The sequence below is a fragment of the Ambystoma mexicanum genome, chromosome 13 (assembly GCF_040938575.1).
Source record: "Ambystoma mexicanum isolate Mex_15411 chromosome 13, UKY_AmexF1_1, whole genome shotgun sequence".
Lineage (NCBI taxonomy): Eukaryota > Metazoa > Chordata > Amphibia > Caudata > Ambystomatidae > Ambystoma > Ambystoma mexicanum.
Genome location: NC_090938.1, coordinates 189,164,947 through 189,178,192, shown reverse-complemented (window position 1 = coordinate 189,178,192; position 13,246 = coordinate 189,164,947). Strand labels below are relative to the sequence as shown.

Genomic DNA, 13,246 nt, shown 5'->3' with positions numbered 1-13,246 from the left:
AAGAAGCCAGGACCTGTGCAGATTAGAGCTGCAAGCAAGCAAACAAAAAAAACAGGAAACAGGCATTCTCGACGTGCATTTCCAGGATGGGGAAGTTTATAACCATCACAATTAGACTTGCACTCACCCTCATGCAATTCACAATGGAGCTCTAGACCACCCTTGTGAATGTGAATCTTGCTCCTGTTTCTTAACTATGCAATTTGTGCCCCCTAGCCATTATTCCAAATAACCCTTTGTTGTACCTCGCTACACTGCTTCCCAAAGCTGGGTCCCCACTGTGGCCAAATTAAGCTAAATTCTGAAGCATGAATTCACAGCCCATGCTAGCCCTCCTCTCTGATCTCCTTCACTGAGACAGAGGTCATGAGTCTAGAACCCTGATTTCATAGGGGAACACTTTTAGGATGGTCTACAAATCAGGTTTTAATGGATGAACAGGACATATGGGTGACATTTGGGAAACTGTTGTCTGACAGGCTTTTCATTTCGAAAGAATTCAGTTGTGTACCTCCCACCGCAATAGATAGGCCAATTGTCCTGATGGCTATAATATCATTTTAGGAATTCATTCACGTTTATATTTGATGTATTGGGTGACATGTCACATCATGCTGGCTAGGTAATGTACACAGGGTTTACTAGATCAATTGGACATTAGAGTAGAAGAAATTTACAAACGTTTTCTCAATATGCTTACACCTAATTAATACATCTTTTATAACTTGCATAAAACCAGAAAGTAGTCTCTAGTAGCGGGACGATGATTCAAATCTATGTTGCTCTGCGTTATCTTGCCTCCAAGACAAACAGATTTCCCCTGAGCTATCCGCCCAGCTTTCAGAGTAGCTTCCTATTAACATATTATGGCCAATTACCAGTAAGTTCCTTTCACTAATTAAAGTATCAATGTATCCGGTAATGCTTTATGATCAATAATGTTCGTATGTTTCAGACCCATCTGGAAAGATACAGGAAGTGGAGCTAAGCAAGATGTCACCATTTATCAAATGATACCGGCGCCAGGATATGTGTGTTTGGGGAATGCAGCTGAGGGCAATTACAATAGTTATCCAGATGCAAGAAAGTATAGGTAAGAAAACACTCTTGGAAGTATTAGTGCTCAGTCACTCTAGAAGGTTTCAACCCTCGAAAATGCAAAATGGTGCCACTCATTTAAAAAACAAGTCACAATTACATGTGAACAGCATATTTTTCTTATCTACATTCGTACATTTTGTGTGTTTGTTTGTGAAGCATAACTTCTAGAAATCCTTACAGGCCATAACAATACTAAGAAACAATGTTTTGCAGGTGTGTACAAGCAGATCTGGTACGAACCGGTTTCATTTTTCCTATCTGGAATGACAGAGGTTCAGGCGCCAAGGCTGATGTTGGTTTATGGTCAGTAGACATTGACCCTGCCCAATCTGCAAGTGAGTACTGTGTTTTAAGGTCTTAAAAAGTGTAATGTTCCTAATTAATTTCCCGAAACCCAGATAGGTTGCAAACCATCATCTGAAGCCTTCCAAGAAAAGTATACCTCGCTTCCATGTCTTCTTAAAGACAACCATTTAACATCACCCTATACTGTCTTTTCAAATTGGTACGGCTAATTCTATTTTTCTTTTTTTTTCATATTTTAAACCAATTTATTAAATATTAACAGAAGAAATCAGTGTAACAAAGAGATACAATAGACAATTATCCATACAATAATAATGAAAAATATATTGAGAAAAAAAAATTAATAATAAAATTCATTACAAATAAAATAAAATATATATATATATATGTATATACATATTTAAAAAAATAATAATAATAAAAATAATAATAATAAATAAATCAATAAAAGGGGGCAGAAAAGGTGTGATGCAAAAGTCAAAAAGCAATAGCAATTCATAACATTGACCTGAAAACAACCTTCTAGAAAACTCTGGCATAGCAACAAACCAAGAAGCAAAAGACATGAACATTATAATGAGTAAATTGAAACATGCATGTCTACTTATATGAATACAGGTAAACTCGACACAGGAAGCTCCAACGACTGACTAACCCTTATCCAAAAAGGCCTTCCATATTTTATCAAAAATACGTCCTTCCCCATTCACAGAATATATCACATTTTCAATATTGCTTGTGCGATACATCTCCTCCATCCACATGTTCAACGTCGGGTGAACATCTGATTTCCAATTTCTCAGGATCAGTTTGTTTGCCCATCATAGCCCCACGTAAAATCCATGCAATCTGATGTTTCCCTACGTCATCCTTCATGGTGGATTCCCCCAGTATTAGAGTTTCAAAGTCAAATTCCAAATCTGCATTGACAACCTTGTTCATCATACTTGTCACATCCGACCAGAAATTCCTCACCCTGTGACACTCCCATAGCATGTGTTTCCTAGTGCCACGAATGTGACCACATCCCCAACAGCTGCCTGACTCTGTTAAATTGTGTTCCTTAAGTCTTACTGGTGTCCAGAAAACTCTATTCAAGAGCATTACTTGTCTGGATCTCTCTCCAACATTCAGGGACTTTCTTTTAATATTCCTACATAAGTCACTCCACCTCTCTGCAGTCATCTCTTCTCTCAGATAGCAAGACCATTTGTCCTGGAGCATCGCATTAGCATCAATCAGCCTTGTCACAATCATATTTCTTTACTTCGGGCGGGAGGGAGGCGCACCAGTATGTGCTAGAGTTAGGATTTAAATTTCTCTCAATGATTATGAAGAGTACTCTTTTGAGGAATTGCCAGTCTGATGAGTTGATTTCAATTCACCAATCTCAATAAGTTATACTTTGTAGACAGGTTTGAATAACTATGAACACATATTTTATTCAATTAACCCGTTTAGGTCTTTCCTACCGCAATATAATTTTTTAGTAAACTAATTGAATTGTAGTTGTTTTTCCTTATTTTCAGATTATATGATGTGGAACCAGGACGGACTCAATTTCTTTGTTTTGGTTAATAATTTGTTTTGATGTAATACTATGTTTAGACAACACATTTTACCAATTTTTCAGAAATTTAAACGATGCTTTGAAAAATCTATCTGCACATTTAAAAAACCGTTAAATATACACAATGCACCTTCAACACTTTTTATAGTAAGACCTACAGAAGATTTGCAAGAAATATGTTTGTTTTAAAATACTCATCATAATGGTTTTCCTTTTGCCCTGTTCACCCAATGGCAAAGTGTTCTCTGTTCTGTCCTGTACAGATTATAATGTTTTGAAAGTGATGCCCACAAATTCCTGTCACAAACTTATTCAATCTTCCAAGGCACAACTTCAGTAATAAGATTGAGACAAACCTTTCTAGAACGGTCCACTTTTACTTCCACACTTGCTTGGATTCCTGTTTCTCAGTTAAAATGCATATTTTATTTCATTTTATTTAAATATTGAAGTAATAACCAGTTTCACCTTCGAGAACATCAACAGATCTGTAAAAATATCCTTATTATGTCATTTAATCTGTCACTCTTACATAGTATTCTAATCACAGAATGCATTGTTTCCAACAGACTGTATAGAGCCGCAGAGATTCTTATAAAATGTAACCATGTTAGACTTGACTTAACTTGACTTGACTGAACTTCAGAGTTGTAGACTGTATTTCATGCTCATCAAGTCTATTGTGGGTAGGGTGTTTCAGGATATCTATAGCTCAAAACTTTCGATTGAAAAGAAAGCAGTCTGCCTGAAAGATAACACATGGAAGGACTTCCCAGAGAAGCAAACTTCAGAGACCATTTCTGGGACTAGTTAACATTTTTTAACAGGTATATTGCTGTACTCTGGGGCTCAATCGTTGATTGCTTGAACATATAAAAATATCAAATAGGCACTGGAATGCCAATTTCATGTCGTTATCAGATGACCTCACGTCACAATGACGCCGATTCACATTGTTACTGCTACATGTGCGACACAATTAGAATTCCTTTGATGAGGAAACAATGAAAGACTTCTTGAGGTCCGATGTTAACCAGACAAACGGTACAGTTCATTATTTTAATAAGCAACAACAAAAAAGTAAGACATAATCTTGCAGAGATAATTCCTTTATCAGAGTAACATTTTTCTCTGCTTGGTTCTAGACCACACCTACCTATCCGGTACTCCCCTTCCCGTCATGTTACTCAGCCCATAGAGATGCATTTTATGCTTTACATAAAAATAAGTCTGCCCGTTAACCCACTTCGCACTTTTATTTTTATTTTCCCGAAACTTTATATCCTTCTGCCTTTCTAAAAAGATATGTTTTAATATTAAAATGGCTTGGCTACAACCGGTTTCCAGCGTTCAGCCACATGAACACTTTGTCATTATGACAATTAATGGCTGGATCAATTGTTTGACCATTTCTCAGATTTCCTTTCTTTTTGGTTTCAAACATTTTTTTTCCAAACTTAAATCATGTATGCTTTTATTTTCAAATGTAACACACAATGCCAATGTGATGAACCCATTTGCAATGAATTTCTTTCAAACTCCAGTGATCTCCTCTAGTCATCTTTCAGTGGCCAGATGCATTGTCACCCAGCTCCAGCAGTAATGCTGTGGACACCCCCTCAGCCTCACAGTCACTCCTTAATCAGGATAAACACATTCCATGCTGAGTTAAGCGGCACAATACGAAGGACATCCGCACCCACCCATCCTTTTTAGAATTTAACAGTTACATACATGTATACCCGCTTTGCCTTTAATGTTACAGTAGATAAAATGGTTTTTTCGATGTATTCCTAACTAGTAGCATGGCAACAACTGGATATTTAAGTTTTGAGAGGCATCATACAAAATTACCTGAATGTATTGCAAGATGAAATACTACCTGTTTTGTAGGGTGGGCCATGCATAGTATGATGGAATAAGGTCATCATATAGCTTCTGGGAAGATGGTACTCCAGGGTCACTGTGCATGCATAGGAAAGGCATGTACAGAAAAGGGAAGTCACTGATAGGGTCTTCATGAAGGTCATTGACAAGATGCAGATATCTCCTAAAATAATAAAGATACATTAGACTCTCTCTGAGAGGTACATGTAACACCAAATGCTCAAGTGTTGGCCAATTACTTTGCATTTCATTCCTCCTAAATGTCCATTATTTATCAAGTTATAACCCGCGTGACAGTAGCATTATGTCTCATAGCAGGTGGAGTGCTAACTCCACTGGACCCTGTGCTACTTTATATATGCTATCATCCTACTTCTAGGGGTTCCCTTATTGACTTTAAATATAGACTAAGGGACTCTGCAGTGCAGAAGTACTTTGTGAAGATCGTGCAGCACTGGACCGCAGGATCCCACGTCATCAATTTCCACAACACATTTATACTTCATAACTGAGAGAAAGTTGGACAATCATAGATGGTAAACACTGCAAAGTGTTTACAAGGTTGTTTACAAGGTTAACCCGTTATCTGCAATTTAGAGTAGCATATGTGGTCCTGTTGCCCCTCTTGCACAAAGTGCCACAGTACAAGATGTGCAGGTTCCTTGATTTAGTAATCAAGGAGATTGGAAGGACCTCCTGTGAAAACACACTAAATGTGAAGTATGTAGTTCTTTAGAACAGTTCCACTAATGGTAGATTCAAATCTCAAGTAAAAAATGCACATAATTCATTAATGTCTTGTAAAGGCTAGTTTATTTTTTGGAGACAGGCAATTGTAGAGGTTCAATGCATTTCTGACTTGAGTCCTATTTTGGGCACTAAAACTACAAAAAAAGTAAAAATTAAGAAATAAAACGAACATTGTGACCAATATATTTCTATACAGTGTATTACAAAAATCTGATGGCAGAAGTTGCATGTCAAAAGTGCCTAACTGCCTATCTTTGGACTTAATTATCCCATATAATTAATCAATAGTAATGCTGGAAATGTAAATAAATACAAGAAGTACATGTAACATAACCTTTGTTGGTTATAGACTGTTGTTTAGAATATTTCATAGCATTTTAGCAATATATTATCATTGACATGAAATTGCATACGTGTGTAAGATATGTCTGTTTGACCACACTAATATGTTGAGTGTAAACCCATTAAGTGTTCTGTGGAAAATAATACCCTATTGTAAGTAACTCTGAATGTAGAGTAACCGGTAGACATAATATTAAAATTGTTTGGCAAAAATAGCTTACCCAATCCATGTGAAATGCAGCGTCTAGTATGGTTGCTGGGAGAGAGCTCTATTTGGCGTGCAATGACGTTATATGCTTACCTAAATGACTCAGCAACTCAAAATGGCCACCATGTGTCACATGACAGCATCACATGATGATGCTGTCCTGCTGCACGTTGTTCGGCCATATTGAAGTGAATGTAATGCATCTGTCATAATGCTTGTCAACATTGTGAAATGCAGGGCTTACTATGTACCAAATTCAATGGTATGTGAATAGTACATTGAATAACTCTGTATTTTCCAGTGTGGCCAATCAGATATAGCTTACACACACATGGATACAATTTAATTTGAATGATACTATATGACTGAATGCTTTGTGATATTCTAGACAACACTTTGTAACCAAGAAAGGTTAAGTTACATCTACTTCTAGCATTTTTTAAATGTCTAGCTTTAATATGGATTATTTAAGTCCAAATATAGGCAAGTAGGCACTTTTGATATCGGAATTCTGCACTCCGTTTTTGGGAATACACTGTATATACATATGTTGGTCACAATGTTAGTTTTATTTTTTCATTTTTACTTTTTTGTAGTTTGTGGTCCACGAAAACGAACTCACGTCCGAAATGCATTGGACCTCTACAATTCCCATTGTCTCAAAATTAAACGAGTCTTTACAAGACATGAATGTATTATGTGAGATTTCTACTTGTGATTTGAATTTACCATTGGAGGAACTGTTCTAAAGAACGACAGACGTCACAGAGAACGTTTGTGTGCATTTGGACAGGAGTTCCTTCCAACAACCATAGATGGTGTAATGACAATAAGGAGAGAGATGCATATGCATGAATGGGTGTGTGGGCTTTTCTGTGGTGTGAAAATGTCACAGAAATAGCTGTGCACAGTACCTAGTCAGCGTAAAGGTCTTGCTTCTTGCACTCAGTAGAATGCGGCTTTGACAAAACTGCACAGTGCTGTTAGAAATTGCAGAAATTGCACTACAACCTATCTTGTATGGTTTCAATTTCAAGGTTTGGCATCTGGGACCTTCCTCTCCATAAACAATTATAACCGACCCTCAGAGACGGCGTATGTCCTGAATTACGACAAAATTACAATCCCTTCAGCTGGAGCTTCAGCAGATGTCGCCCTGATTCTCTACGTGACGAATGAAGTGATCAGCATTTGGGATGACAAAGGTAAGGTAACATCCACTAAATGTTACCACACATTTCAGGTCATCACGAGTGGTACTCATGTTAAACAGGACCAGAGAGGAGACTGCCATTCTTAGAAGCACTCGTCTGAAATGACATTTTGGGCCTGATTCCTATTGAAAAACACTTTGTACTTTGGGCCCTAAGGGCACAAAACTAAAAGGACATGTTTTGATTTCCCCTGTTTGCGAATGGTCTTCTGAGCTTTGCTCTTCATTGGCTGCTTACGGCCGACTGTATTCTGTAGACAAAACATTTGTGAAATTCTTAGCAATGTTCCACCCATAAAGTGATATTTTTGTAACTCCCATAATACCACCTGAAAATGTGAACCCAATATATGGCTCTGGAAGATAATATCCGTAGGATTAAAATTAGCCTCTTGGGTAAAAGACAGAATGAGGTGAAATGAGTCAAGAGAGTATGTTCTAAACTGGAAAAAGCAGCATCACCGGGGGGGGGAGTTCTGATGGTCTTTCCATAGACTATTTAGTATTTTTCACCTAAAACCGCTGTTTTGACACCCCAATGGCAAATAGCTATTTCTACGTGGTCTCATTCTTTTTGGGGGGGGCATGGATAGATGGATTGTATTTTCCACTGTCCTCTTTCTTAGTTGCCATTCTGCCAGTCTTGCTCACACAAGGTAGGGGTGATGGATGCCTCTAGGTCACATGCCAGAGCTTTTAAATAAAAAAAGACAACATATCTAAAAGAAACAAGATTTTTATCACGGGCAGAGAAAAAGGTAATTGACTGCATTGGTAGAGATCTATAATTATTTGACTTATTATGCATTTGCCTTTTTTTAGGAAGCAGAGCACACAGGGATGTCTCCTTCTGGAGGGCTGACCACTGCTGCAGTCTTGGACATGTCGCCGCTGATAACTATATTAAACCTAATGGAATATTTGCAAAAGAAGTAAAACCAGGGACATTGGCTAAGCCAACCTCGTTTGTTCAGGTTTGGACAGATAGGGGTTCTGGGGCTAAAAGAGATGGTGCTATTTGGCGTCCTGTGTGTCCCCCCTACTATGTATCTCTGGGATATGCTGCTACAGGGAACTATGCACCCCCTTCCGTTGATGATTTCCGCTGTGTTAAATCTGACTATGTCACTCCGGGGCAGTGGACCTGGGTTTGGAATGATGCAGGGAGTGGCGCAAGGGATGACGTCAGTATCTGGAAAGCAGTTGCGATCAATGCAGATGGTCAATACCTCAATGCTATGTCAGGTGTTAAAAGGCATGGAGACATGGATATTTCTGCATATGTGCTGAAGAGCAAGTATGTGCAAGTTCACAATAGCAAGCCTACCAAAAAGGTGATCCTGTATGATATTAGGTACAACTTTAATGATAAGAAAATATTGAGAACCGAGCCACTGCAGCTAACTGCCAAAACAAAAGCCCAGAACTGTGCTGCTCCTGAGGGTAGCCCACCCCTTAATGTTGAGAGGCAAATGACCTTCACTGTGGAAACAGAATCTAGCTGGACCTTTGAAACCTCTGTTGAATGTGGTGTTACCGTTGAGGTTAGTGCCGGCATTCCTGGTTTGGTAGACACTTCTGTGTCCACATCGGTCACCACCACCTTCACTGTGGGTACCGCGGGCAGGCGGATGGAATCAAGGTCTGACTCCATTAACGCCAAAGTGGAAGTGCGGCCCCAGTACTCGTTGGATTACTATGTCACTGGGACACGATACACTGCTGACATCCCCTGGACAGGAAAGATGAAGACGGTCTTTGAGGACGACACTATAAATATTGAAGATGTAAGTGGGGAGTACATCGGGGTTCAAGTGTCTGAGATTATTGTGACTGCAGATGCACCAATACGCTGTGGGTAAAGCAACCGTGATGGTCGAAACCATCCGAGGCTGATCCTTCCTGTTTTTTTCCTCAATTTTCAATGATTCTTGGTCTTCTGAATTACGGTTAAGACATTTCAGAATGGAAAATGTATCAGAATAATCACATTGGCCTGTTTATATTCTGTCTCAAAAGTGATCCACATTTTGCAGCAAAGCACCTCTTGAAACCACCACACCGCTTGATCCCAACCATTGAAATTCTCTGTAAGATTCTAGTAAATTATTCTCAAAATGTCTGTAAAGCAGTCTGGATGAAAGCGCAATGTACAATTCCAATAAAATGTTTGGTTAACACCTAAGTGTATTCTTGATTTTCTTTTTTTTTTGGTGATTGATTTGAATTAAATAATAGGCATTCTTCAAAGACAGAATTTTCATTTAGAGTCACTTTACGGTTTTCAGGTGAGTTTTACTGGTAAATTATCTTAATTGATTACAATACCTGAAATTACCTGAAAACACCAGTGCCATCTGTGTTGAGTCTCATGAGCATTGCAGCTCTTTCAACAAAATAACAGGAGAAGGGCAAGTGAGTGGCAAGACACATGAACCCTTTCATGACATCTCTGGAAGTGACACTGTATAACATTTGACCATGATGAATTCACACAAAACATCCTATAAAACAACTTTTGTTGCCATGAAAATCACAAATAATGAGATAGGAAAGAATGCTCCTGCTATCAATTACCAGGGCCATGACCTCCTACCCATGACATACTTTCAGGTTATTTTTCAGAGAGATAGAAAGTCCCATAAAATGAAAAGTCAGACCTTCATCTTTCTGACGTCAATTAGTAGGGATAGCTCAGGGGCAAGGCGTTTGTCTTGGAAGCAAGACAAGGCAGTGCAACACAGGTTTGAATCCTAATCCTGCGCTTAGAAACCAATCTCTGGGATTAAGCGTGCTATAAAATAACAATTATAATTAAGTACCATTAAATTAGGTTATGACAACCGATGTTATTACTGTACTTTGAAGTGTGATGACACCAGCTAATATTATTATTATTATATCCACATTTGCACATGTGTGGATCCTGAAGACTTAGGGGATAATATGGGTTGGAGCAGACCATGTATGAAAGGTGTCTCTCACTGAGTTCAGGAAATGCTTCTAAAGACTGGACTATTGTACTTTAGGACTAAGCGTCAGATTGATTCCAGATACACCAATGCTTCAATAATTGAATGAAACAGCTCATACCTCCTCATGGGGTGGAAGAATTTCCACCCTTTTTTGTAATTTGTGCTGCCCATTATTAACACTTATTGCAGGGGTCTGAGACATTTCCGCTTCCAAGGTTTTGGGCTAGAACTCCAATCAGCCCTAGCCAGCCTAGTCAATGATGAAGGTAATGGGTCTTGCAGTCCAACGTGTCTAGCGAGCAGCAGGTTGCTTATCCTTGGCTTAAAGTAGGCTAGAGTTAGACCACACTGCTTTTAGGAAAAGACTCAACTTCCTCTAAGTGAGACTTGGACATTTTGTTTTGAAAGATAAATGTGTCAAGTCTGCATCAAAGGTTTATGTGAAAAAATGGATAAGTTTTAAATGGCGATAGCCAAACAGAAGATGAAGTTCGAAAGTATTCTTATTTTGACTATATTAACCTGACCAATTATAATGAATAATACCTATTAGCATGTCAGCTGTTTTATCACTTCTTTCAAAGTGTTGAGGTAATCTGTCAAACTTTCCCCGTTTCGCGGGTAAGCATACATTGAACAATTCTTATTCTCGACTAAACTTGACCTTCTTCGCCTTAGAATCGACTTCATAATCAGAGTACGACATAGCTTATTTAATAATCTGCATCTGCTTTGGATATTGTGGCAAAGTGGCCAGCCTGTACATGGGGACCTCTAGTTGGTGACCAAGAGGGTCACATATGTCTTGAAGCTAAACGGTGATGCACCCAGGGGGGGTGAAATGAAAGGATTCATGGTTTTCACTACTTGGCCCTCATCGTGAAGTAGGGGGCTCTCAGATTGTACCAACTAAAGAGGGGGTATTATTAAGGGTAATAGCCCCTTCACCGGGGAAGAATAGACCATATAGGAATAGAGAAATGAGGATCACTCTAAATGCAAAACAAAATTATTTAGCTTATGAAATTGCAGTCCAGCAGATACGGCAGTGCATGCATGCCCTGCCTAACTCATGGAGGTGCAGGAATCCCTTATAAACCTACAGTGGGAACCAGTGTGACCTGAATTAGGATTGAAAACTCAACAGTCAGACAGCTGTTCATGACAGAAGGCCTTCACTCCCATACAGCTAAGTACAGCCAGACAAGGGAATCCACTTTGGGGGAAGGGTTAGGGTGTGACAACCAGAGAGAGGATCACACAGAGGGGGGACTAGCCATCCTCAAATCCTATCAGAAATGGAAGCCATTCTGAGAAGTGTCCCCACAAAATAGTCCCGAGGCCATCTCCTAAAGTTCCCTTAGCCTAGAGATAGGCTGGAAGGCAGCTCCAAGTTGCAGCAGGCAGAAAGAAGACTGACCAAGGTAAATGTATTTATTTATTTTTTGCATATATTGCAGCGCAAAAACCTGTTGGGGATCTAGGCGCTAGTTACATTGAAGGGGAAAAAGAAGGGTAGTGGGAGAAAAGGGGGGAATGCATCGGGATGAGTGATGAGTCTTAGGAGGAGCTGTGTTAGTTGAAAGGCCAGGTCTGTACGTTTTTGTGGAAGGTCCAGTAGGACAGTTCTCTTTCTGAGGGCTGGTGGGAGATTGTTCCAACGTTTGGCGGCCATGACCGGGAAGTTCTTTCCTCCCACTGACAGGCAACTGAATTTGGGGATCTTGAAGAGATGAGAGTTTGCAGATCTAAGAGGTTGGGCGGGGGAATATTTCTCCACGCAGCGTGAGAGGTAGGTTGGGGCTGTGTTAGAGAGGCACCTGTGCTTTAAAGATAGTCTTTTAAATTTTATCATTTTGCGATAGGTAGCTCCTCTGGCTTCTAAAATGTGATCAAATTTTGAGAGATCTATGGCTGCTCGCAGGGCATTCTTTTGAATAGTTTGTAGTTTATTAAGGTTACGCTTGGAGGTGTCAGTGAATAAGGCATTGCAATAGTCAAGCAGCAGCAGGATTCACGCCTCCTTTAGGGAGGTTGGCAGCACTTTGGTGGAGAAGGAATCATTAATGATGGCCACAATGATTGGAGTGAGTGTCTCGGCACAGGCTTCGATGATCAGGGCTGGGCAGGTGTCACCTTTGCAGCTGGAAGGTTTGAGGCTATTGATGATCTTGGTGACTTCAGGGACTGAAACAGGATGGAAGTTGAAAGGGGCGCAGGTGTGGGTCAGTAAAGCGCTGGGGACTGTGGGCGGTGGTGGTTTTGCTGGCATGGCATGTTGTTTGGATTATTTCTTTGAGGGAGTTCACTTTTCCAGTGAGGGCGTCTTGGATTTTGTTGCACCAGGCGCTGTCCACTGTCCGGTCTGGCTTGTGAGGGAGTCTCTATCTCCTGAAGCATCATGAATAGTTCAGGTGTGCTGGCTTTTGAAGCGTGGATTTTCCCTATGTAGTCTTTGGCGAGGGAGGTGAAGAGGGCTTTGGAGGCAGGGGTGTTTTTTTCCCTCCAAATTACCTCTCAGGCACGCATTTTGTCACATGCTTTGAGGAGCTCAGGTGTGAACCAGGCTTTTGTTTAGTGAGGGTTTGGCTTTCCGATGTTTCAGTGGGGTAAGCGTGTCGACTGCCTGAGCAATGGATTTATTTCAGACATCCACCAGAGCTGCAGGGTCTGTCACTGAGGTTGGGGGGGGGGGCAAGTGTATCAATTAGCGGGGTGAAGTTGATGTTGAGATGTTTTGTGCAGCGGGCCACACCTTCACGTTTTGCAAGGTGAGTCAAACTGGGGCGTTCAAAAGGGGGGATATTGAAGAATATGGTGTGGTGGTCAGACCATGGGAAAGGAAACGTGACGGGATTGGTGATGTTGCAATTGAGGTCGGTGATCCAGTCAAG

At 40.0% G+C, this 13,246-nt stretch overlaps 1 protein-coding gene across 1 annotated transcript in view; it reads left to right on the top strand.

Annotated features, from left to right (window-relative positions):
- Positions 1 to 9,491, top strand: part of LOC138521063 (uncharacterized) — a 45,747-nt gene extending 36,256 nt beyond the window's left edge. The window contains exons 5-8 of the mRNA XM_069633586.1: positions 956 to 1,093; positions 1,315 to 1,436; positions 7,202 to 7,369; positions 8,200 to 9,491. Of these exons, the coding sequence (XP_069489687.1) occupies positions 956 to 1,093; positions 1,315 to 1,436; positions 7,202 to 7,369; positions 8,200 to 9,239 (1,468 nt within the window). The 3' untranslated portion in view covers positions 9,240 to 9,491. The remainder of the gene's footprint in view (positions 1 to 955; positions 1,094 to 1,314; positions 1,437 to 7,201; positions 7,370 to 8,199) is intronic.
- Positions 9,492 to 13,246: the final 3,755 nt, after the last annotated feature.